Source organism: Strigops habroptila, chromosome 5 (assembly GCF_004027225.2).
Source record: "Strigops habroptila isolate Jane chromosome 5, bStrHab1.2.pri, whole genome shotgun sequence".
NCBI classification, from domain to species: domain Eukaryota; kingdom Metazoa; phylum Chordata; class Aves; order Psittaciformes; family Psittacidae; genus Strigops; species Strigops habroptila.
The window spans coordinates 65,153,497-65,180,170 of NC_044281.2; the positions used below are offsets into that span (position 1 = coordinate 65,153,497).

A 26,674-nucleotide genomic window follows, 5' to 3' on the forward strand; every position below is an offset into this window, starting at 1 on the left:
TTTATACTCACAAAACCCCATTATCATTATTTAACTCAATCTTGCAGTTATATGTATAAGCTTAACTTAGGCATTAGTAGTGAATGTAGCTTCTGAAATCAAGTTCTGTGCAGGTTTTTGTTAGAATGATGAGGAATTACAGATATGGGAAAATCTATAATAAAGGAGAGAGTAATTTGACTTTGAGGCTACCTCTAAGTCTAATACATACGGCTTGCATGTAAGAGAATTATTTCATAGCTATGTTAATATTTTTTATTTAATTATTTCTGTACATAAAAGTCATTACACTGTTCCATCACACAATGTCTAAGACTACCATCTATCCTGCATGTATATGGCTAAAAGTGCCTCTGGCAGAGAGGCATCCCCAGCAGGTATTCATCTGGTGGAGCTGTTTCTTATTTCCTGTCTGACAGACTCCCTTTCCTGCTGCTTCCAGCCCAACATGCTCTTCTCATGAATGGGCAGGTGTAGGATCAGCGGGATCAGGACACAGAGCTGCTTTTGTTAGGTGAGTGATCCTGTGGGAATGAGACCACGTGGCTAATGAATGAGCCACAACTAACTACCCCAGCTTTCCTCCTTGAGACCAAATGCTGAGAAGGGTTTAGTAAAAGCTATTCTTTTAATTCTTTTATGTAAAAAATATTGGGAAGCTAGTTCATGTTTCATGGAAATCTGTTTTATTTCTAAGACATTCTTGGTGCTTTCTTTGTAATGCTTTAGTGTTCATTTTAAGAAATGGGATTTGAAATTTGTCAGGGAAATCTGTTTGTAAAGAGTTGTTGTGTTTCGTGATATTCTTATGATGATATATCTAAATGAGCTGAATTATGAGTTGGGTGATTAGAATCTGTCAATATGTGCATACTGAGAAGTTACATGGTTCTACTAAGCAGCTAAAATAGCCAGACTGTCTTCACTGAGCCTTTCCCATCCACTTGTACCTGTCACTGCTAACAAGTCAGTGCTCAAACTTCTTCGGAGGTGAGCACTCAAGTCCTTGTCTACAGTCAATGGCAGATTCTCCCTGAATTTCCTTTAACAGGTCTGCGCCTGATTTCTCCAGGTGATGAGCAGTTGGTACTAAAAGAGAACGTCAGGAAGTGGTGAGAGGCCTGGTAGCCAGGTAAGGTCAGACTACATTATAACACCATGGATAGGAATGGCAGCCAACTAGAGGGGGGCCAAAGGAGTCCTGTTTTAAGGACACCCACCAAGAACCAAGATTCCCAAACCTTACCAATTCCCTGCTGTTAGCAAATATTTGTGAATCCACTTATAAAGTGACTGACATGTTACTGCATGTCTACCTGCAGAGCTGATGGATATTACTGCGATTAATTACTGCGTTAGCCTAGGCAGCCAAGATCTGCATGGTGGATCTCAAGGTGTCTTCCTTGCTGACGGACTGGAGAATGTTGCAGGATGCTGCATAATGGAATTTCTCCTTTCAGAAATCATACATAAAACTACTTAAACATTTTCTAGGTTGTAAAATCCAGCTAAAAAGACTAGGAAATGCCAGGACTAAAACTGTTTGTCTACTATTTGGATCTTTCTTCTTAATTTCTTTTTTCCCCTCTTCTCTCTAGCAATTGTTTCCAGTGTATGTTGAATTTATAGCATATACAACCCTGAGAAGGTAGACTGGATTTTATTATGTGTTCAGAATGTTAGAGTTCCACCCCCCCCCGCTTCAATTCTTCATAGTCTTTAGATAGCCCATCTTTTACATTTACATTTTAAATTTCCTTCTACGAGTGCATTACTCTGAAAGGAATTAAATGTGTGGAAGTACATCTGAAATCTCTTCTGTATCTACTGGCTGGGCCCTCTTACAGAGAATTGATTCTCTTAAGGACATCCCCATAAATCACATTGAGATGAATAGAAGTAACCAGTATGTTTTCTCTGTAGTTCAATGTATCAGGATGTATTTGAGCCCCTGGAAAGTATAGCCGGTTTTGGCTATACTATCCCGGTGAAGAAATGTTTTTTCTATTTCAGTCAAATTTTCCATGAGTTGTTTTCTGCTTTTCTTGGAGAAAGCTGTAGAGGTGTCTCAACAGACATCCAGGGAAAATGACAGTCAATCTGTCTCTTCTGTGTAAGACTCAAATTATGTCCTGCAGTCTGCTAAGTATGTTATTATGTGGAAATACTTTATTTTCTCTGAGATGTATTGTCTACTGACAAAACCAGTCTGGGTTTGAATGTGGTTTTGGGCTTTGGTTGTAATTTCTGAATCTCTGTTTTAGCCATTCAGAATAAAGTAAGTCAGATAGATAATTTGACCCTCTTTTGTAGTCCCTCTGCCTCCCTGAGACCATCTAGCATAATGGCAAGGCCCAAGTTCCTGGTTCGAGAATGCTGTATGCTCTATGCTGTATGTTTCATTTATGAGGAGATAAATGAAACAGACACTCCTGGATTTTTGAATACTTAAAAGGGACCCATATACACCACGTGAGCTGAATCAGCAGGACACAGCTGCTGACTCCAGACTGAAGGTACAAGCAGTGGTGTTCAGAATTGTTCAGAAGAAGCGCTTTCTCATACGATTTTTGCAGAGGATAGGAAAATTTTAATGCAAGTCTGTGTTAATAAACAGAAAGTTCAGTAACCGCAAGCCATCTTGAGTTGTGCCTAAACAGTGCAATGCAGAAAGATGAAAATACCTCATAGCACACTGCCAACATTCCCACAGCGTGTACAAAGACTCCTATCGCACATGATTTGCATATACAAGAAAAAAATTGTGCTTAGTTTTAGGATTTTCATTATTGAATATTTTGCACATAGTTGCTACAAGTTTTGAAGCCTTTATTTCAAGGTTTTAAAATATTTTCTCTTGAGAACATAAGCTCCTTTTGTTTTCAAAGAAAATAACTTTTCACAATGTCTGGAAAGTCATGTTCATAGACAAGCCAGAAACGTGGTCTGCAGTACCATAGGCAGAAGAGCAGTGATGTGAACTTTTAGCTCTCAGTTAAATCGTAAAATAGGCTTTTTTAAAAAAATGAAGAAAAGGTGATCTGTGATAACTCCCTAATTGTAGTACATTTGTAAGCATTTTCTACTAGCTCCTTTTAAAGCTAAGATACCTAGCTATTTACTGTGCAATGGTCAGGTCTGTAGATATATCCTAAAATGTTCAGCATGTCCTGGATTTGCACTAAGCTAGCACCAGCATACAGGAGTGGAAAATCAGGACACATCTTTGTGTTCATATTTCTGTTGTAGGTGATGGAAGGTGACTGAAGAGGGGTTTGGCAAGATACAATGGATCTAGCCTATACATTTGCAAATTAGTAGCTAATTCATGTTTCCTGATTCTCTAAACCATGACAACAGTTTTATCTCACTGTAACTCACCAGCACTACTAGACATTACCAATATAAACCTCTTACCAATGAAATATCAATATGAAGTTCTACTTTTAGATCATTTGGCCTCAACCTTTCATTTTCTTTAGGGTTTGTAAGCTTATTTGCACCTCATAGCTACCAGTGGAGTTTACTAAATCAGAAGCCACTGTTGTGTAAGCAGCATGATTACGCCTCTGTGAAAGGGAAAAGTAAGGCCTGTCGTTCTAAAAATGACTTTTGTTTTCCTCATATGGCAGTTACACATAAACTTCCTTACTGAGGCTATACCATATCTGATTCTGAATTGTAGCTATAAAACTCTAAGTTCATGTCTGTAATAAGGTAAAAGAAATTTAAACGAGAATAAAATCACTCCCCTGGGAACTGCAGTTATTTCAAGAAGTTACTTTTAAAAGACTACAGGAGCAGATAATACTTTAAGATTATGTAGTTTGTTGTTTTTTTTTTTTTTAAATCAATGTTACTTTATTGTTTCTGGGAAGTTCTTACTGGTGGACTTGCCCAGAAGAAGGAATCATCTTGTGTTCCATCTCTTATTTCATGGCCTTTCCTGAAGATCTCAGTTCCATTCTTGGGAGTGATATGTTCCTCTGTATTTCCTTTTACCAGTTTTTAAAAACCTTATTTCTCTCATGATGATTTCTCCTTCACTGTCTGGTTTTATATTCCCACAATTCTTTAAGTGACTATGAAGAGGAGCTTTGCAAAAATTTCTAACCTTTCACAAGCTTTATTCTATGCCAAGCTTTAAAAAATGATGAAGACCATCATTCCAATGTTTGTGCAACCATCCTACAGTATTTAATAAAGGAAGTATACCTCCCAGTGCATAATGTTATTTTAGGATTTGCTACACCAGAACACCAAATTAAGCCTTGAGCATTTCTGATGGGATTAACAACAAAATGCAGCCTGAGGAAAGTGAGTTTGACACTATTGGAAACTCCAGGTCAAAGTCTGCAGCATGTATTAGTTGTTGAGCGTAAATTTGATCAGAAAATGCAAAAACTATTTTAGTAATGAGATAGTGTAACTCTTGTTAATTTGGTTTCAATTGCACATGCAAAAGTATATAATTTATACAAATTTAGGAAAGAGAGAAATGGAAAGGTGTGAAAAGCAACACAAAAAAAGAGTATAAGGGAACAAGGATCCCTCTTCCCTGTTCAGCTAGTCAGGGTGAAGATTCACTGCTCTGGTTGATTTAAGATAGTAGGAACAGCAGCTCAAAGTTGGTAGTACCAAGGCTTCACGTCTCCAGTACACTTGCATATTCCCAATTGCTTTTAATTTGGCACAACATCAGCATCTTCATTAAACGTGGTTTGACATGTTAGGAAATGAAGCTATCCCATAAACCTTTGCTTAAGCGACTGGTGGCCTTGCTATCAGGCAGCATGATATTGTTTTGTTCATGTTCCACAGATGACGTTTACACCTTGGTTTTCATATGACGATCACTATTGGGCCCATTTAAAAACCTCTTCCTGTTCCTTCCTTCCGTGTTGACTCAGAGTGACCGGTCAGTATCTATTGTGCAGTCTACCTCTCCATTTTGAGTTTGTTGAAGTGCCTCAAATATCACAGTTAAGAAGAAGTGATAAGGCTTAATCCTGCAGCTGAGGTGGTAGTGCCAAGAAAGCAGATGCCTATTTTACTCCACCTCTTTCCTCTTACAAAGCACAGAGGAATAATGGCTTTCTGGGACCCCTGGCAGTTATGGCTACTTTGCTTATATTGGGCTAGCAGTTCTGGGTTGGATAGATTAGCTCAGACTGGTCAAAATACATCATCCTTTGGATGACCAGGTGAGGGTCTGGAGCACTGCTGGAACAGGAACCGCAGGAACCTTTGACATCAGAAGCTGGTGTCACATGCTCATCATTAACACACATTTCTTTGCATCATCTTCACATGCTTCTGTTTCTCTTTCTGGTAGTCCTTCAGTATTTTCTCCTCTTCCTGATATTACGTTCTCCCACTGATTGTCTTAATTGGCTCTGATTTTTCAAACAAAATTTTTAACTCTGAGTAGGTGGTATTGGTGTGCTGCACTGCTTCATCTTACTTCTGCTTGTCCTATTTTCAACTCACAAATATTTTTGTTTCGTAATGATATAATTGAGTATGAATGGAAAATAAAAAACAACTGCTATCAGCTACAAAAATGTCATCAGTCTAATTCAAAACCAAACCCAATTAACTGAGTTGGCCATTCATTAGGCCGCATTCAAAAAATCATGTATTGCCAGGGATGTAAAACAACTGCATTTTGACATGTAACTTCCAAGCATTAGAAAACAAATTGAGATTGATATCTTCAAGATCACTAGAGTTCTGAAACTGAATCAAGTAGTAGTTAATATATATTTAACAGCATTTGGGTTTGAACTTTTCAATCATGTCACTGAAATGTCTGCTTGTTATTTGCTATATGAGGTGGCTACCTTGCAACTTTCTGAAATTGAGTCTGTATTATATTTCAAGTGTTTTTTTCACATAAAACAAGAAAATTAGGATAAAAGGGAGCTTCTCATTTTCATTTTTAATGTTAATTTTTTCCTCATTTTTGGAAGCTTTCCTCTTTTAACACAAATTAGTTCAAGTACAGAATTAAAGCTTTGGGGTTTTCTTCTGGAAGGTGCAGTTAATAGATATTTGTTCCTGTTTCCATTTTTCCAGTTAATATTTTACTGTATTGAGTGTGACTTTTTGACAATCTGGTTTTTATTATCAAGATGATAAGATAAAATGGAGGAACAGACATTAACATTTACAACACAAGTTCTTCTCACATAAAAGGTTGCCTCTCCATTTTTTCCCATTTTGAGTTTTTCTTGGGGTTGTTTCAATTCTCATTGCTTTCCAGACATTCAGAAAGGCAGTACATCTGTGGCATTGTGTATCTTTGCTCTCGTTTCTTCTCGTCTTAATATCAAGTTTGTTTCTCAAGAATTTCCCTCTAAAACTATTTTAACAATCTTCCTCTGGCCTTTGAAGCTTTTTCTAGCATGCTCTGCCTTGTCAATATGTTGGATATTTGGATTTCTTCTCCAAGACCACATTGTGAGGGGAATAGCAGAACGTGAGTTGAGAACTAAGACATCTTATTAGCAAGTGACTGACCTGCTACCAGCTCTACCACAAAGTGACTCCATTCTATCCATTTTCAGAGCAACCAGTTGTGTCATTGACCATCTTGCTGTCTCCTGCACTTTCCCACTGCTTCATATTTTTGACATGGATGTGTCTGATTCCAGCAATGTCTTCCTGCCCTAAGAGGCATTCTAAGACTACCTCCTGGTCACAGGACCACTGCTGTGTGTTACTGGAGCAACTGTTTGCACATAGCAGCTGGACAACAGTTCAGTGCCCGGGTCTCCTCACTGCCACATGGGAGTTTGAACCACTGAGCTGCAAGACCATGCTTCCCTTTGCTCTTTTCTCTCCCCTCTTCAAATAATCTTTATTTTACAATCTGATACAGATTCAAGAAAAGGGACAGAGTGTCTCTTCTTCCTTGTTCCAGGCTCAGACAGCCTGGAGTCTGAGTACTGACACATTTCTGTGAATCTGAAGCTCCTGCCATTTCGGACGGGCCTGGATTTGAAGTCTCTCTGGCCCTTGCATTAAAGAGAACTCCCACAGAAAAAAGATTCATACAAACTGAAGCTGTATCAGTTTACTAAGGGATGATACAAGTGCTTGCAACTTGAAGATATATTTAAGTTGTTTTCTAACATACATTTCCAGTGGTTAAACTAGGTGCCACAATGGTCACTGCTCTTTCTGCTTAATCTGAATTGGAAGCATCAGAATCTCTCCACACTCTGTTGATTCTTCACTGGGGCTTGTGGATTCCAGTGCAGAACCTCTACAAATGAGGGCATGTTCTTCAGCATCAGAACTTTTCAGTCCCTTTATGGGTCTAATCCAAAAGCCTTCACTTCTTTTGAAGCATTTTTTTCACCATTCATATAATTTTAACCTGTACTATAACCATGACTTTCTAATCCTCAGTTAAATCTTTGTCTTCAAATATCTCTGAATTAAAAGGAATACTGCAATAATTTAAATACATGATGGAGCAAATATATATAGTATTTATTATTGGTTCTTACATGCTAAGAATGTAAGATTTTGATTCCCCAGAACAGATGCTCCTTGTTTAACTATTTCTTAGTTTTATTTGGAAATACTGCTGTAGCAAAAGATGTAAGGCTATTGTACTCTTCTTTATCATGTTGTCCATGTTATCAGTTAGTATTTAAAGAATAATAATGGACATATCACATTTTATGTAGTCTATTATTTTAATGTGGAATATTTGTGTCACATACTCTGCCAGACCCTGGGAATAATGTGAAGCAAATTATTAGGGCAATGGTCCTGCCCGGCCTTCTGTTTCTTGTTAAACCCTGGATTAAACATTATTAGCTCTTGAAGTCAACAGGTCTATAATCTTGTGGGGGAGACTGTTCTGGCTACTAAGTTAATTATGGAAAGTCTGTATCTTTTCCTCCGCTTTTCTTTTCTGAAGCATTAGTCAGGATGAGGAGCTTCCTCACTTTTATTGGTACTTTTCCAGGTTGAAGAAGATAATCCCTAAAGAACTGGCTACCACACACTAAAAGTGGAGTCTAAAGTTTTTACAATGATTTATTGCTATTGTGATCTTTCATTACATTCACTCTTGTTATAAAGGGGTGGTGATTGAAGCATAAAAATGTCTCACTGTTGGTTTGTCAATGTTGTCATGTGCTTAAGACTTAAAAACACTATGCCGTTTGGATATGGATTGTGTCAACAATAGAAAGTGGTTAGACATGACATCTTTAAGGTACTATAGTATCTAGAATTATTCATTGTGCATTTTGTATTCTGACAAGGTAATAGGGGCAAAATTTCTCTCTGTCTTAACTCTGCTTGTCATTTTTTGCTCAGGATTTGGGTAGCAGACAATCTAGTTTGAGTGAAGTGCATACGAAATGATCTGAAAAATAATTATCCTTTCAAAAAAGTGATAAAGGCCTCAGCGGCTGCCTCTTTCTGCTGCCATGGACTAACTATATTTCTTAAATGTTACTGACTAAAGTTGCAGTTCTGGGTTCCTTATGGAGAGAGATCTTGGTGACATTAGTGGGAACTTGGCCTGCGTGAGGACTGTCGATTGGCCACCTGAATTTTTGTACAAATAGAATAAAAATGGTGACAATTTTGAGACCTTCAGGGTTGTTTTTAAATAACAAATCTTGGTCCCATAGAAGAGGCTGGGAGTTTTGCAATTAACCTATAAAATGTCAATATTTTGATTACATTCATTTACCAAATGTGGATTAATGGCACCTTGGTTTAACTGCATTTGCAAGTGCGGGCCTAATGGCATAGAACTCAGTAATCCTAAGAGAGTAAAAGGATGCCTAAGTAAAGATTACCTTAGAATGGCTGAATAATAGCTGGACAGATACTCAGCTGACATGGATTAATTTATGAGTGCAAAATGTATACCTAGCAGGATTAGACAGACAGAAAGGTTCTCTTATTTAAGCATATTCAAATTATATTAGTCACAAAATTTTGAGCAAATCCTATTGCAAACACAGAAATATTTGGGCAGCCCTCCTCTGTGCACCTCTCACACATGAAATTAAGGAGCAGTACAGTGTCTGATAGAAGGCATATCTTTCTTGATCCCTCTGATCTTTTCTCATGTAATCAGCCTTATGAATTTAGGATTATCCTCCAATCTCCCAGTATGGTGGTAAGAGCCAGTAAGTCAGATGCTTCCTGTCAGAACAGCAGCCATTGGAGAAAGCATCTTAGTGGTCAGTTAAAAATCAACTGGTTTCTTTTCTCAAATCAGTCATTCTTCTGTTTGTTCCCATCATTCCTACTTCCATCTGAGGTAGTTTACTATATATTGGAATGTTATTTTCACATACATATACATTTTCATTTGTTTCTGAGCTTTTAAAGTAGTTCTTTATTTCTTTCTGTCTGCCAACATGTAACATGATAAAATAAAATACTTTTTGTTTACCTCCTGGAAAACATAGACAATTGCGTAAAGACTTTTGTTATTTATATTGATCTTAAGACACTGAGGTGGTTTCCATCCCTAAAATGGCCCAGAATTTTGGAGCGACTGTATAGGAAATACTGAGGGGCCAGACTGCCAGCTTGTATAATTATCTCAGCACCATTTGGTTATGTTGAGCTTTTCCATAAAACACTAAAAGGAGATGAAGATGTCACTATTTGATAATATAAGGTTATCTATTTTTAAAGAAATCTACAACAATCACAACACATTTGTTTGCCCATGTATTTCAGAGCAGTTTCTAAAAGCAGTTCTCATCATGCATGTTTAATTTCTGTTAGGTTACTCATCATTTTAATTAACATTTGTAATAATCCTTATCAGCATCATAACTAAAGAAGGTGATTCTGTGCGAATTCAACATGAACTTTGAAAATGTCAGAGCAGCTCTGACTCATTAATCTTCTTCTATAGATGGTTCTGAACAAAAGCCCTGGATCTGGACATACTCAAGGTTTGGAGAAATTTTAAATTCAAAGACAGGCTTGAAACTGAGCATATATGTTGACATCATCTTCATCTGACTTCATTCACCTACTTAGAAGGAAGCATCCTCATTACAAAAGCTGCAAATTGATTGTATTCAGAGGTGCATGTATGACAGCACGGAATGATAAGGGAGCACACTTGCAAGCCCATACTGGAAAACAGAATAGGAGCCTGCCTTGTTCAACAGAAATACAAGTACTTATTGGTCTCTATTAATCTAATAGTCTCCTCCCTTATTATAATAAATTACATTACAACTATTGTGCAAGGATACTGGAAATACCTCAATAGACTATATGATGTGATTTTACTGCTGCTTTTCTCATGCTTTTGGTCTGAACTTCTGTTTCTGGGATGTTTCTGAAGAATGACTCCATACCACAAGCGCTGTGCAGGAAGCTGAGTAAGCACATGCACAGAAACCCATTCCCCAAGAGCAGTCACTTACCTTTTTCACATCAGGTATATTAAAAAACTTCTTGGTATGAGCAACCCATCCCGCTATCCCGATGTCCAGAGGAAAAACAGTCTCATTGTCTGGTTTCACCAAATTCTCCTCAAAGCTGGAAGTTGGAGTGACATTGAGAAGCCTGGTGGCCACCTCTGGAATACCATTTCGGGAACGGCAAAGAAACATACTACACCGATCAGCTGCCAGCAGCTGTGCTATCCTCTGTAGGGCCTTGTGCACTATCTTTTCCATATTGCCTCCTTCATCCTGGATTTCTGTTAGCAGCTCAAAAAGTATGTCACACTCCTCCAGCCGGGACATGTCTTTGAAGCTGACTCCTTCCTTCACATCTCCAGGGCTCACTTTAAAGATACTTCCCAGCACTTCTGCTCTCATTTTTCGGTCGAAATACTCCTTGGCAAACTGGGGGTTATTCTCCAAGTATTTTTCAACATCATCTTTATTTACCTCACCCATTTTTGCTGTATTGTTCTTAGGATTTCTTTTAGAACTGCATTACCATCGAAGCAGGAGTGGTAGCAAGAAATCCTAACTTGATACTAGTAAAAAACCAGTACTGTGTACATATTGTATAGCTCACAGGCATAGTACATTCACCTTCCTCTCTGGTTTCCAACCCTTCTGAAACTCTTGAGCTATGACAGAAGGCACTGGCTTAACATCATCTTAGTGTGAGATCTTGGAGACTGCTAAATAAAGAGATGTCAGGACACTAAACCCCTGAGCATTCTTAGCTCATAAATCCAAAGGGAATAATTTTAGCATTTTAAACAAACAAAATAATTCTTAGATCTTATAAAATTGTCTGATGTGTAGTCATGTATACCTGCATGTTACCTCCTTCATTCGCAGTATGTATATTGTACCATACACACAAAAGTTTCCATTGAAATTTAGTACGAGGAATTCCACTTAGGTATTCAGCCCACTTTATACACGTGCACAGATGTACACATGTGTAGTTGTGAGAGGTGCTTACGGGGAGGAAAATGGAATGTTACAGAGAAATTTTAAAATTGCAGAATTTTGTTATCCTCAAAACAGTCAGGAGGTGGTGGAAATTGGATTACTAAAAGTAGTTATGAAGCTATACATGCATAAAATGAGTGAAATCCTAAATACCTGACAAAAGTCTGAGCTTTCTCAAGTGATTTACCCAGATGAAGGTGGAGTAGAAGAATTAGAATTCGACTCAGCACAGCCAGATATGACTTACATATATTTTTATTTATAATTTTTTTTTTTTTTTTACAAAAATAGATAGCCTAAAGGAAAGAGTAAAACCAGAAAATGGCTTGAATTCAGATTGAGTTCAGGAGACAGAAAAATTTTTACTCTACAGGCATAAATAACCAGACGGGGTCCTGCATGTATTTTCTTCTTTGCCTTCTTCAGAAAAAGCAGGAGATGTCTACTCTCTTAAATAGCAGAAAAATGGTAATAACTGTCAGAAAGTGAGCAAAGAGGAAAACTTAAGTCTGGTTGTAGCTTTATAACATGTTTGAAGTTTCCTACCATCAGAAGTTCAGCATCACCCACGTGAATGGAAAAGGTATGATGAAAAATATGTTGAATTTTAGGAACAAACGCCCCTATGCAAGAAGGCTGAGTTAAAGCTGAGTGCCAACTTTAACTCAATGACAGCAAATGATCTGTGTTCACTGAAACAGATCTGAATTTCAGCACAGTAGGAGGGTTGCAATACAATTAATGTTATTTGTATTTGTAGCATCCACATTGATCAGAAGCAGAAAGAGATTCTTGGTTTAGGAATAAAGCACTACATGCCCTTTGGCAATTCTTAATTTGAAAAGAGTAATCTCAAAGTACAACTTTATCTGTCTGCCAGAGAACAGACTGTGTCAACATTAATTTTTATCAACAGATCTAAAAGAATCAACATGGGCAACTGACTCTGATCCTCTGCTGCACAAAGAACAGCTCAGTGACTGGTGTGTAATGACAGCTAACTCAGTAAATTAGTTTTCCCTGACTGTGATATGAAATGCTGTGTAAGACATATATTTTTGCCAGACTGCAGTTGCCATAAGGATTTAAAAATGCACATGAAAACCAGCATTCTATGGCCACATTCTGGCCTGGCTTCTTTTCTCTGGTGGGGTTACTTGCCCCTAGCAGCCTGGGGGACAGGACCCTTCCTGGTGGGTGTGCAAGGTTGCAGTATCTCGTCCTATAATTGTTTGTCATGGTTTAAACCATGCATAATTAAGGCAAACCAAGAAGCTGAAGTGATTTGATAGAAATTATAATGTAGTTTGGAAGTGTTCAAAACACATGTAAATGAGGCCCTTAGTGACATAGTTTAGTGGTGGTCTTGGCAGTCCTGGGGTAATAGTTGGACTTGATGATCTTACAGGTCTTTTCTAACCTAGTTGATTCTATGATTCTATGAATGTACCTTATATTTATGGAAGTCCTCATTTTAAAGTTAGGAAAATACAGTGTATTTGTATTGATAATGTTTTCTTTTTCTCATATTAGTATTCTAATAAGTTTTGTAAATTAGAACATTTAAACTTTTTTGAGTACTAGTTTGGTACTGAATTTTAAAGCTTCTGTGCTGGAATAAGACATTTATTTTCTATTCTAGCTCCTTTCCTCTTCATATTTTCCACACTACTGAGAATTTTATCTTTAGTAATGTTAATTCACATTTCTATTTAAGTTTATTATATGAAACTATATAAAAAAAATTAAATCACATTTCTGGCACTTTAAAATATGATTTTGCTATCATCTTTCCTTACAAATTTTTAGTAAGATCACGTATTAAGAAAACACATTCGGCTTTGATTCTTTTCCGTGCTGAGGTGGTTTGATTTAAAAATACGATGAGCAGGTGCTATATTTTTCAAATTGCTTTAATTTCAGAGAATATCAGAAACATGTGCTTTGTAATTTTAATACATGTGATGTCATTTGTTCATAGTTCGCATCGATGTTCACATTGTTCACATTGATATTCATAGTTACTATAGAAATCAAATTACTTATAGAGTAGTTCTTAGTAGCAGACTATTCCTGAGCCCTTGTGAAACATGGAAACTCCTAAGAAGGATAACTGACAGACATGGTTATTTAAATAGATTCAAGCAGCACGTAAATGTCAAAGGTATTTATAAGATTTCCCAGCACAGTTCAGTGTTTGTGTCTGAAAGTCTCTGTCCATCTAGTGTGGTTCATTCAGTAAAGATTTTCTGAAGAAACACAAATCAAATGCATTCATTTCAACTGCATGGGTTTTGATGTGGATAATTCTGTGGCCACTGCCTGGTCATCAGAGATTTATATTTATAATCCAAGAAATTAATATTCAAAATTTTATTATTTATTCCTAAATTATTGGGTTGGGAGAGTTGATTCTGTAGGTATGTACAACAAGTACTGTGTGACCCTAACAGCCGTTTTTTGGCACTAAAATGTTTTAGTGTCACTGATCTGATGTGTTTTGGGGACCTTTATAAACAACCTGAACTTTTATGTCTCCTCTAAAATAATTTGCTGTCCCTTTTCTTAAAAATGTAATCTTAAAAATGTAAACACTGAAGGTAGTAAGTTAGCTGCTTTTTCCATACAGGTGCAAATTTTCATGGTCCCTTAAAACTACCAGTGGTTAGCTCTGGGGGTTCATGAAATAAGTAGTCAACAGAGATTTTAGATTCTCTGGGAGATTCCCTGAAATAAATGGCCAGTCTAGCATGAAGGGGTTAACCTTGGTTGCCAAATGCACGGTAGCTTTGACCATGAGCACAGGTTTCTTGGTAGCTTGGAATGAATTTTAGTATACAGACTGAGCAAAGGACGGCAGCCTTTTAAGCTCATCCACTCTCACATTTATTCCCTGGTGATCTTAGGTTACCTGACCATTTTTTATTACTGAGAATACTATTCAGCACCACTGAGAAGGGTCTGACTCTCTCTTCTATATTCCCTCCTGCCAGATATTGATATACTTCATAAGATCCTCCAGAGTTGTCTTTTCAGACAGACAGTCTCAGCTCCCTCAGTCACCCCTTTTGTCAGATTCTCTTGTTGCTCAATGATCTCTGTGACTTTTTGCTGGACTTGCGCCAGTATGTCCATGACTTTCATCATTCATTGTTTAAAGCTCTCCTCACCAGGCTGGCCAACCTGTTGGCAAACTTTACATCTTTGTTTCAAGTTGTTTCCATTTTAGTAATACATCTAGAAAAACATTTCAGTTCAGAATCACAATCCTCAAAAAGGTTTGCTAAAGAGAATAAAGGTACTGTTTTAAACTAGGTTTGTTTAAATACTGTTTATAAAGAGCTCAATGTAAATTTACTCCTTAAGCAGCATGTGACGTCATTAAATTACAAAAACAGGTAGCACACAGTCTGGCATGGAGCAAAGGCTAATCTTTTCAATCCCATTCTGTCCTTGACCTCTGTATTCAGACTGCCACCAAGGGGAACAGTTGTGATGGTGACAGTGTACGCAGTTGTCCCTTACAAAGTACATGGAGCTTCTTGGCTCAGCTCATGCCATTTGTTGTCAGCTGTTATTGAGTCTGGTTCCACAGGGCAGTGGCTACACTTGGATCCGCTGCTCTGTGCGCACAACAGTCATTCATTTCCCTGCAAACTGTGCTTCTAAGAGTTTAATACATACCCATGTTCGTGAATGGCACACTATAAACAACCATAAGAAGACTGCAAGAAGTGTTTCAATCTATGTGCAGTCTGGCTGGAAAAGGATGCTACATCTCCTATTGCCAGTTCTTTGAGCCAGCTTTCTCCTAAGAGCAAGAGTTACTCTTGTGACCACAAATAAAATTCTAGTTCTTTTAATATTTAAAGTTTCAATGTAGCAGTGTTCAAAATGTTTTAAATAGTAATTTGATTCTTGTTTCTTCATTTCTATTATGAAGTCATAAATGAAACTCAAATAACTCCTACAATGAAAGCTTTTTTCTGCAATTTCCTTTGAAAATATGACCTTTTCTGTGTATTTTCTGTTGCTATTCCTAATGGAAAATACTGCAGAATTATACAGGCTGTTAATGTAAAAAATACTTCAATCACAGAATCACTTCCAGAAAGGCCAGTTTTTGGCCTTTTGGCACAATTCAAAGGTAGAAGACTTTTCTACCCTTCAATTAGATACGGTTCCAAAAAAAACCTCATACTGACTTTTAAAAATCTTTCTATAATATTAAAAATATGCTGCCAGGTTCAAATGGAATGGGAAGCCATATATGAACTTTATCAAGTATGGTGTTGAACTTAGAACAAGCTTTGTAAATGAATACTTTACATGAGAGGTTATTTGCATGTTTATGCATTATCAATATTTTAATTGTCTGAGATTTCCCAGAATCCAGCAATCATTTGATGCGATTGGCTTGATCTATGCACATTGCTTCGAAAATCAATTGAAATCCTGGCCCAAATTCTGTTATGTTTGCATGAGAAGTACAAATCTCCAAGGAGTGTATCCAGGTTCCAAAGATCTGGATGAGGATCACTTGCTGGCATCATTTCTCAACCGAACCCATAGCCCAAGTCGATCCAAATGATGATTAACTGAGGCAGAGTTTATCCTGTTTATGAGTTTACATAGTTGCGCTGGCACAGCTACATCTGTTAGGACTGCGCAAAATTCACCCTTGAATTGCCATAATAATGGTAGTCTGCCAGCAACCTTCCATCCCTGCCCCACTACACTCCTGATCTAGATGTAACTGTGACATCAAGGAGCCTTTTTGCCCAAAAAGCTTGTCTCATTGAACCAAAGTGTTTTAGCTGTGACAGTAAAAAGACTTCATTAATATAAACCGTGCCTCAGGTGGGCAGAGTTGGAAGTATAGCTAAACCAGAAGAGCCACAGAGCCAAACTTTTACTATGATGTCACCTATGCATTCTACCAACTTGCCCAGGTCTTCTTCTGTAGTCGTTGAAATTTGGCTGGGAAATACCGGTGTGACTTCGCTGTAGCTGCACTCCCACAAATCCACAATGACAGCAGTTCAAAAGAAGAGTTTTCTGAGGTATTACCTAGAGTTCATAGAGATCCCAGACTTGAGGAGGTGAATGAATTGGAAGTTATAATTACTAAGCCTCTGCCAGGCGCGTCCACCAGATATGCGTTGCCAAACATTGCAGAGATCAGCAGAGGCACACAATTAAAGAAATGCTGTGCCATGGCTAATACAAAATTACATGCTTCTGATTTATTTTTGTTGGTGACCTCAGATTAATTTATGACACTGTAATGGCTCTTGCACATATTTAGAACCAATCTTATTAAAAATTATTAACAGAAGCATATTTTTGTTTCAGTGAAACATGGTTTGGTCTCTTGTCTGTAAAACTGCTGAGGACAACCTGCAGTAAATATAATGGTACTGCTGACCTAGATTTTCAGAGGTGGTTAAATCTCATCAGGTTTTGGTTCATTTGGATGAGTGACTGTAGACTCCTTTGAAAACTTATGTAATCAAATTTTCATGGATAATTACGTTATTGAAAAAATTCTGCAGGAATAGATTTGGTCCTGGAAGAATCTGTCTGGGAATATAGAGCAGTATACAGATTTCCAAAGAGGACAAATTTAGGAGAAATAACAATATTTCATGAAGTGGCAGAGAATAAAGCAATAGTTGTTTTCTTTGGTATTAAAGAAAGTAATAGATTTAAAGCTTGTAAATTAAACTATAATCTGTCTTCTTACCATCGGTCATGTGAGACACTGAACAAAGCAAATCCATGTTGATTTTGATCTTGTAAGTATGATAAATTCATACATTAAAAATAGTGACTGTTTTATGAAAGTTTTGTAAAAATACGTAAATACAACTGGCATCAGCATTGCCAGAGGCTGGAGCAAGATTCTAAAAGCCATCAGAGGGATACAAATTGTTGTTTCACTTGAGTCTCTGCGGGAATTAGCAAACTTGAAAATCTCAGTTTAAAAATGGAAAGGTTGGCTTGTTGAAAGATTACTGCTTACAGTTTCAGGACAATTAATATGCATCATCCTTTCTGGTTACCTGTGTTAAATACGTTCTTTATTCCAAATAGAAGCTTTGATATTAAACATAATAGACTCTTCAATGTCTGATGTTATGCAGGGAGTCAAAGGCTTCAGAGCAGGCTTGGAACAGCCCTGAGCATTTGATGTTCGAGAAAGTGGACAAAAATATACTCTTTATGCAAAAAGGCTCCAACACAAAGCAGAAAAGGAAGATAAATCAAACAGATGATTGTGTCACTGTCGGCATTACGTATGAAAAAGATTGTAAAGAGCAGTAACAGTAAAAAGTTTAATATTTTTATGAATATATGAAAGGAATAGAAGGCTGAAAGAAATTTCTGGGAAAGACCATGCTGAATAAATTGTTTTAATTCTGTATGTCCACTACTTTTGAAGTATTTTTTTATACCACATTGGTTTTTTGGGGTTTTTTTGCTTAATACTTAAAGTAATGAACAAAGACCTTTAACTAACAGGCCCCTGCCTCTATTCTTTCAAAATTGGGAGGTAAAAAAAGTAGGTGAATTAGTTCTCTTGGTAACAATCGTTCCTATCGTGCTCTGGTTACATGGCTAGAAAATAATTAACAGGTTTTCTCTAATGCTTCCTAAAGATGTTGAAACTATAGAACAAATATTGACTGAGAGGCAGCAAAACTTGCCTGGACAGGAGAAAATAATGGCTTATGTAACTGAAAACAGTCTGCCAAAAACATAATACAAATTCTGGAAGCTCTGATTTAAAACTGATGTGAAAAGGGCCAGATGTGGTGTGTACATGCACTCGGGTGTTTGCAGGCTGCACATACATCCTGCCACCTTTGCAGTACCACACAAAAGTGCTCTTTTGCCTTCCCGAAGATTTGCAGGGCTCTAGTGCCTGTCCCTGGGAGCAGACCATGAGATTGACACTCAAGCCAGCCTTTGGGAAACAAGAGGGAACTAGTCATGAGCACCCAAAGAAGTTCTGGCATGACCAGGCTTTCAGAAATGTTAGCAGAAACTTGTAAGTATGCTGTTTGCCACTGTTTCTCAGGGGAAAACAGGAAAGGAATTTGGGGAGGAGGTGGAGGAAACAGGTCTGCACCTTGTAACTGGGTTGAGCACATTGGGCAAGAAGGACTTTGGACTGCGGTGTGTAAAATCACATAGGAGGTGGAGGCAGCTAACTCTACCCCATGCAGAGATGGAGTACCTCTCTTCCTTTGTTCTCCCCGCACATGTGCACACCCCTTCTCTCAGGTGCGAGCTCTGCCTCTGGCTTAGGAAAATCAAAGAGAGGCGTTTGTTCCTAGTGCCTGTTTGGCTGAGGGTCGGGGTTAAAGACCACCTGAGCCCATTGGTGTTACGCAAGATGTTGTTATGAAGAGACTCTGCATGCCTGCAGCATGCACCAACCCTCCTCTCTGCTCCCCCTCCAATGCTGGCTTTGTACCTCGGGGGGTTGCGAAAGCCCCAGGACTACATAAAGCATTCCCTGTCTGGGCGCCCCGCCACTGCCATCAACACTTGGGCTCTCAAGAGGCTACAGGGACCAGCACTGTCTGCAAGGGACCCTACTGTGGTGGGCTGGGGACAACCAGGTGCCTTGCCTGTGCATGCATCAGGGAAAGCTGCATAATGCCTGGGGACCTGTCAGGGCAGCCTTCCTCCCTTCCTCACTTGTGTGGCAGAGTCTGTTTCTGATGGTATTCTCTGTTTGCTGTTGCTGCAGGGACGGGATGGCCCATACAGAGAGAGCTTTGCCCTGGCTGCTCCTGTTGGCACTGGCCTTGCTAGGCAGCAGCACAGCACAGCGGGACTGCCGAGTAAGCAGCTTCAAAGTCAAGGAGAACTTCGACAAGAACAGGGTAAATCTTCTTTGTCTCCTGGATCTGTGATGTCTTGCCTAGCTCCTCTTCCCAGGCTACAAAATCTTGCATTCAGTAGCATCAGTGTGTTCACATTTTTACTCAAAGTCACAGACTGCAAAACAGCAGAAGCGCGTGATGTTGCCCACACCTCCGCAGGTGCTGGGTCCTGATGCATCTGATAAGGAATACTGCAGAAACTGAGGTTTAGCAGACTGGTCTCAAACTGTAACAAAAGGAGTGTAGCGACTTGGTCGTTTCTATGAAAAATTAATTCTCTGGTGTTTTCAGACATCATTGCAAGGAAAAATCATCTATACATAGATCTATCAAGATCTGTCAGTTCTTATCCTCTTCCCACCAAATTTTGTATTCGAAATACTGGAGAACTGCAGGTACAAATAACATACAAAAAGAGTCAATTCTTTCGCTATCCCTGGCTGCATTAGGAGATGTTGGTGGGTTTATGCTGCTGCAACAGCTAGACTTGTTTCTTAGGTACAGCTTTGAAGCATGGTGTCAAGTATCTGCATGTCCTCCCCTCTGTAATCCCCCCTAGTATGTAATGTCTGTAATGTTTTCCATACTTCTAGGTCTAACTACAACCTTTCTTCCTTACAGTACAGCGGCATCTGGTATGCCATGGCAAAAAAAGATCCCGAGGGGCTGTTTCTGCAGGACAATGTGGTAGCTGAGTTCACCATAGATGAGAACGGACAAATGACTGCCACTGCAAAGGGCAGAGTCAGACTCTTCAAGTAAGCTGTTTGCAGTCTTCCTCTTGTTCCATTTCACTTCACTTCTGCTTTGCTTACTGGTTCTCTAATCCTACCTGCTATCCCTGTGGTAGTTAGTCATACAGTCACACCGAATTTGTGCTGTTAGGTTTGATTGTGATGTATCCTTTTTCTCTGGCCACAGTAATTGGGATGTCTGTGCTGACATGATTGGCTCTTTCACTGACACAGAGGATCCTGCCAAGTTCAAGATGAAGTACTGGGGTGTTGCCTCTTTCCTGCAGAAAGGAAGTGAGTACTTAGCTGTAGAAGATGCAGAACAACTAGTTATGTTGTATGTCCATCCTGGGGAAAGGAAAAATAGGTTTGGACTTCTCAGACACACTTAAAACATGTAACAACTATCATACAGCAAAGCCTTAATGTGAACAAGGTAATCACTATTTTTCATATGGGACAGCTGGTTGGCTTTCTTTAAACAAGTGAAGACCAGGCCTTTGTATAACTTTGTATTTCTTCTGTTTGTTACCCAACAATATAATCAAAGGTCGCTGTTTGGAAAGAAGTGAAAGGCAGATAAAGTATTTTAAGTCTTGTTTTAGTTCAGAACTTAGTTACTGGATGCTTCTGTTCTCTCTGAAGAGCCTAACATCAGACTTGGCTGAGCAGGGCAGAAGATTTTGCAACTGTTATTTTGCTTGGTTTCATATTTGCAAATGTAGAGATTTATCTGTTTTAAGAAACAAATATGATCCAGTATACATACATTCATATTTTTCTGTCATCTGTCACACCCTGGGCAAAATTAGTTTATTGAGCCAAGTACAGATTCAGACACTTGTAGCTCAAGACATTTCCACGGGTTGTTTCCAAGAGAAGCAGGTGGAATTTGGAAGTGATTTGAGGTCTGTTCTCTCCAAAGACACAGTTACAAAGAATGCTTTGGATGCCAATTGCTTTTGAACTGTTGCCGAATCTCCTCACAGCATGCTGCTGAATCATGTTTTCATGGATAAATCAGGTTGCTGGCTGACCCCAGATTCTACCTTTCTAAAAACTGTGGCCCCCACCCACAGGAGAAATGAGAAAGAGAACGTGCAGTATTGCCTTCACCAGCACAGACATAGCACAAAGGAGGATGTTTTGCTCCAGGAAAGGAAAGTGTAGAGATGACGCTTTTTACTGCAAACACTCAGGTTCACTTCTGTTAGCACAGGGTGTCTCTGTGACCAGCTATTTATGAGATTACCTAGCTAAATAGTTAAGAATTTCCTGAAATTGTCACTATGTTTTGAGAAGAGGGTTTAAGATAGAGCTTTTAGCAAATACACTTCTAACACACATGGAAACTGCATGATAATATTTTTCCGTAAAAACACAGTGTAAGTAACATCCTTGGTAGGAAAATAGTTATGGTTTTGAGTAATCTGGAGCATGGCTAGCATGACCAGGAGTACATTTAGCTTCTCTATTCGCTTTTTTAACTATTTTTTTGTCTGACTGTTCTCCTTTTTTGGTTAAAATAAGAAAACTTAATTTGTACTTCATGATAGCTACTGTCATACATGATCCCTTTTTTTCTTTGTTGCTACATTTTATAATGATGTTCAGGCATGGATTTACAAGGCATTTATTAGCACTTCTTCATGCTGCTCTTGTTCTGAGCCCATGTTAGAGGAGCAGCCAACCATGTTCTCTTTTCTCCATCACTGTCCCTGATAAATATGCTTATTTTATTTATAAAAAGGAAAACTCCCCCCAAAACGTGGGATTAACTACTGGACACAGAATAAACTAAGAGCTTATCTTTTATCACTTATAGCCATTTTCATTGTATTATTTTCTTTAGAGTTATGGCAGCAATCTCTTTAGTTCTACTAAATATTACTTGTGCCTCTAACACCTTTATTTCTTTACTATGATTCCTTCCAGATGATGATCACTGGGTAGTGGACACAGATTATGATACATATGCTCTTCATTACTCCTGCCGCCAGCTGAATGAAGATGGCAGTTGTGCTGATAGCTATTCCTTTGTGTTCTCCCGGGACCCCAAGGGATTGCCTCCAGAGGCACAGAAAATTGTCAGACAAAGGCAGAAAGACCTCTGCTTGGACAGAAAATACAGAGTTATTGTTCATAATGGTAAGAACATTTTTTTCTGAAGAATATTATTTCATGGTTTGATGACTAAAGCACTGGGAGTAGCTTGCTCATTAGCAAGCAAATACATTAAGTCTTTTAGTCAGTGGCTGTAATATCGTCTTTTGAAAACTGGAACTTGTAGTAAGTTATTTCCAACTTTTTCTTCCCTTATCTGGAGGAGAGCTAAGGTGTGTAGCTTTTTATGCAGCATATCACATCAGCTGAAACAATAATTAGAGGAAGTTGTAAAACAATTATATCAATGTAGTATGAGTAAACATAGTAAGGATAAACTTCGTAGTTGCTGTAAAAAGAAGTTGTGTCTCTTTGATCAGAACTCTTTGTCTTTCTCAACAAAATAGTTGTTAAGAGAATAGAATGTATTTTCAAAAACTTCTTTGAAAAATTCTCCATAAAAAGATTTTAAGGAAAATCAGATGTCTTGGAAAGGGTACCTTATAGCAGACGCTTTCTCACAGATCCTCATGCCAACTGTTTCACAAAGAGTGGTGGAAGAGGGACATAGCCCTCATGCTGGTAGTATGATCCTATCTTGAATCATATAGTTAGGCTGAGCTTGCAACACAGGGAAGGATACAGGTTAGCTCACTTCTGCTCAAGTATATTAGAGAAGGCCAAATAGTAATTTATGCTACTTTAATTGATGATCCAAAAGAAAACTTAATATACTTACTGATAAAGATTACACCCAGAATGAAGAATAGTGAAGAATGAAGAAAACAGATCATAATATTTAGGACAAATAAAACAGTAGTGTACCCATCCCCACCTCCCCACCTAAGCATTCTGGAAAACATGGTATCTACAGAAGACTTGACTGGTGAATCAGCTGAATGTGAACTCCCAGTGTAATGCTGGGGCCAAAAGATTCATCCTTGGATTCATAAACCAAGGATGCAAAAGGTGAATTTAAAGACTCATATGAGACTGTTGTGCTTTATACCACAGGATATATATGTTTCCCCAGGAAAGGATACTGAGTTTGAGTTAGAAGCTTCAGAGAAGAGCAGAGAAAATGATTGAAAATTTCTAAAATGTGTCCTCTAGTGAGGACTTCAAAGACCTTGATCTTTTCTCATCAGAAAGAGGTTAAAGGCTGACCTGAGCAAAGTCTATGCTTGCCCACACAAACAATGAGAATTGGATAATAAAGGACTTGCAAACATAGGAATAATAAATTAAAATAGATGGAACTTTAAACTGGACACATTCAGAGCAGAAATAAATAGCCATTTGTTTAACTCCAAAGGTCATTAACCTTTGGAACAGTTTACCAAGAGCTGTTGTATGTTCTTCATCACTGAAATCTGTAAATCAAGATTAAAGGCTTTTCTAAATGACATGTTAGAATAAACTGGAATTGACTGAAGGAACTTTTGTGTATTATAAAGAAAGTCAGAACAGATGAGCACAGTCAGATCTTGTGTCTCTATTACCTGTTCATCTGCTCTATAAACAAAGAGTAATATATTGCCATGTTGTAAAGTAGGTATGCTGATAACAGGGTGCCTGAAAGATCTGCGAAGGTGGGTGGTGTTTAGAATACTGATTAGTGACCTGGAAAAAGTGCTTGACAACAATGGAAACAAAACTTTTGTCTTGAATGAGAATTTGGAGACAGTATAAAAGACAGATGAGATTTAAGGCACTCAAGACTAAGAGACATTATAAATGCAAATGAAATTGGCTTTTGTGAATGATATCTATTGATTGCATAAAGGGTAGGATAGAAAAGAGACCATGTTGTTATATAAATTGATACTTTCTTGTTTTGCATGCCACATTCACTGCTCTTCAAATGAAGTACAGTGAGAATAAAAATTTCTGAAGATGAGAAAACAAAATAATGAGATGATTAGGGTTGTTTCTGTATTAAATCTAAGATAAAGTATAGATATACAGATGTTGTGCTGTGACTTTGAGAGGTGTGTGTTATGGTGGTTCCTTGCATTTCTGCCAGACCCAGAGAAAAAAATCCCACTGTAAAAATCAGGATACTGGGCTAGGCCAAGTACTGGCCTGATTCAGCGTAGTGGAATCTGTTTTTTCTATTATTTCTGCACTATACAAGGCTTGCAAGACAATAAATGTATTGCCAATCTTTGCAAGCATAAACTGAGAAGAAAAACTCAATATGTTGATTTATTCATAATTTGTGATATTACTTGTTAGAATATCTCAGAACTTCTATATAACAGAATGCTTGTATTTTTTTTCTCCACAGGATATAGAAGCAATAGCGTAATTTAAAAGTAAAAGTTCAGAATGTCTTTTGAAAGTTCAGTCCTAAATGTTCTTTGACTTGCTAACCTTAAAAGTTGATCATGCTGCCTCTAGTTTGTTATGGAAATACCAAATCTGCCAAGCTGCGCTGAGTGCTGTGTTCTTTGTCTGCTATCCTAATCTATATTTAGATGTTAAATGTTACTGGTTTTAAATGAAAAATAGTAGCCTAGGTCCTTAATGCTGTCTACTTTTTGTTGAGTTTGTCTTTATGAGCCCAGCACCAAAGATTAAAGTTAAAACCAGCAATTTGCGTTTTTCCCTTACTGTGATCAGGACCTGTAATTACCATAGTGTTAGTTGATTCTGAATTCTCCACTATCATTAAGCCAAAGTTTCTGCAAAGCAAGAACATTTGGGAATGAGAGAATGATCGTGAGCTAAACTGAAAAAAACCTTTATTGAAATTTTATATCTGAAACTCATAAAATTCACTGAATTCCTTAGGAAGCCCTGGTACTTTAGTTTTCATTCTGCTATTAAAAGATACAGAATTAGTACAATTAGATACAAAAAAAGCCAACTTCAATTGTCTGTACTGACCTGCTTTCCGTTGTTACTGTGGTAAAATTCTGACTGACCTTAATAGATGCTGCAAGAATAGGCTTGTATCTGTCTTTAACTGTGCATATTCAGTGTCTTGAAGCTAATTCCCCGTCCCCTCCCAATTTTTCATTAGCTTTTTAAATGAATGCTGTACTCAAAGGACTTAATTTCCCCAAAAAACCAAGTAGATGTGCAAAACTTACCTTGATAGGGAAAAGAAAAAGATCCAAAATACCTGTTCTTTCTATAGTGGCTTTTTAAGGCAAAAGCTTACAAAATGATGAGTTTTTTGATTGTAATTTACATTGTATTTCTGATGGTAGCTCCTTTTGAAGTATGGATCAAGCTATGATATGCTTAGTGTCTCAAACTAATAGCTGAGGTTGCTCTGAGTTATACAAATGTGAGTGTGGGTATCACAGTGGGACTACTTATAAACACAATATGAAGTCATGTCAGTAGAACTGTAAGCTGAATTTGCTGTTAGCATTTGCTAGAGCAAAAATTGTGAATTAAACTTTGGTATATTACCTCAGCTAATTTACTATTGCCATTAGAAGTTTTGGAGGTCAGGAGCATCTTACTTTGTTGAAAGACATCCTTAAATTAATAATTTTTAAAAGGCAAATAATTTGAAGCTTGTTAAAGTAAATAAATGACTTTTTTATCACTGATCTATCCAGTCCCTTATTTGCCAAAGTATTAAAATGCTCAGGACAGGTGTAAGAGATTGGGAAAATTCCTGTTTTGTTCTGGCTTGGAAATTCTTTGAAATTAATGAACTGCAGAGCAAGATAATGGCATTATAATTACACGTAACAGCCTGCTGGACTCAAGAGCATTTTAAAGAAAGTAGATATGTATGCCTTTTAAATTTGGTGAAAGTTTGTATATTTTAGTTTTGTCTAGTGTGCCTGAGAACCAAAATTTTCTTTTTTGTGTTTTTCAGGATTTTGCTCTTAAGGGGATCCAAAACTATGGAAAGAAACCATGCAACAGCACCATGGATGTAAAGTTAACACTTTGATCGAGTGTTCTCTTGAAAACCTTTTAAATGGCTTAATTTAGATTTTGAGTATATTTATCTGAGCTGTGTAGCTCACCTTGTTAATAAACCAATGAAACATTTTAATAAACTTGGATTACAGGGGATTCAAATTGTTTGTATGCAAATCTGTACATATGGAGACATTGGTTTTATTAGTAGACCATTATCTTAATGCACTGTTTTGAATTGGTGACAGATGGCGATAATTAAGAATTTAATTTTTCTTTTTTTTAACAGTTTCAATTTCTGACTTCAGAGTTTTAATTAAAAAGAACCAAAATAAATGTATTTTAATTTATTTTCAATACGATGTCATCTTTTTTTTCTAGGAAATACTGGAAATCATTCCCAATAGCATTTTAGAAAAGAAGAAGAAATTTCAGTGACCCTATATATCACTTATTAACTTTATTATTTACCTACTGAATCCATTAAAAATATACATCTTTTTAAAAGAACTATTTTACACACAACAAGTAAACACTTCTTTATTCTTTATTTATAAACTAGCAGGCATTATGTCCATATTTTTAATTTGAGATGGAATCTAATTGGTCATTCGCTTGGTGA

The 26,674-nt window shown here is 37.6% G+C and overlaps 2 protein-coding genes and 1 long non-coding RNA gene across 5 annotated transcripts in view; 2 read left to right on the plus strand and 1 right to left on the minus strand.

The window, feature by feature from the left end:
- Positions 1-11,104, minus strand: part of PDE6C (phosphodiesterase 6C) — a 31,312-nt gene extending 20,208 nt beyond the window's left edge. Inside the window, exon 1 of the mRNA XM_030488973.1 lies at positions 10,434-11,104. Within this exon, the coding sequence (XP_030344833.1) occupies positions 10,434-10,913 (480 nt within the window). The 5' untranslated portion in view covers positions 10,914-11,104. The remainder of the gene's footprint in view (positions 1-10,433) is intronic.
- On the plus strand, positions 377-18,475 carry LOC115609143. Its single transcript, XR_003991760.1, has 3 exons — positions 377-514; positions 1,052-1,132; positions 18,336-18,475. It is a non-coding gene; the product is annotated as an uncharacterized LOC115609143 (long non-coding RNA).
- Positions 18,476-18,879: 404 nt separating this feature from the next.
- On the plus strand, positions 18,880-26,214 carry RBP4 (retinol binding protein 4). Of its 3 annotated transcripts, none has more exons than XM_030488983.1 (6): positions 18,880-19,070; positions 19,189-19,324; positions 19,946-20,082; positions 20,246-20,352; positions 21,994-22,206; positions 26,006-26,214. In XM_030488983.1, exons 1-6 carry the CDS (start codon positions 18,895-18,897, stop codon positions 26,017-26,019), a joined length of 783 nt encoding a protein of 260 aa, XP_030344843.1. In that variant the 5' UTR covers positions 18,880-18,894; the 3' UTR covers positions 26,020-26,214. The 3 variants fall into 3 exon arrangements, with proteins under 3 accessions (XP_030344843.1, XP_030344844.1, XP_030344845.1); XM_030488984.1 differs by having other exon boundaries at positions 18,880-19,016; XM_030488985.1 differs by having other exon boundaries at positions 18,944-19,020.
- The last annotated feature ends 460 nt before the right edge of the window (positions 26,215-26,674 follow it).

Excerpts from the sequence above, each read along its gene's own strand:
- RBP4 (XM_030488983.1), top strand. The coding sequence starts at position 18,895 with ATGCTGGCTTTGTACCTCGGGGGGTTGCGAAAGCCCCAGGACTACATA. Across the intron at positions 19,071-19,188 it reads CAACCAGGTGCCTTGCCTGT|GGACGGGATGGCCCATACAG; the intron begins GCATGCATCAGG and ends CTGTTGCTGCAG. Across the intron at positions 20,353-21,993 it reads CTCTTTCCTGCAGAAAGGAA|ATGATGATCACTGGGTAGTG; the intron begins GTGAGTACTTAG and ends GATTCCTTCCAG.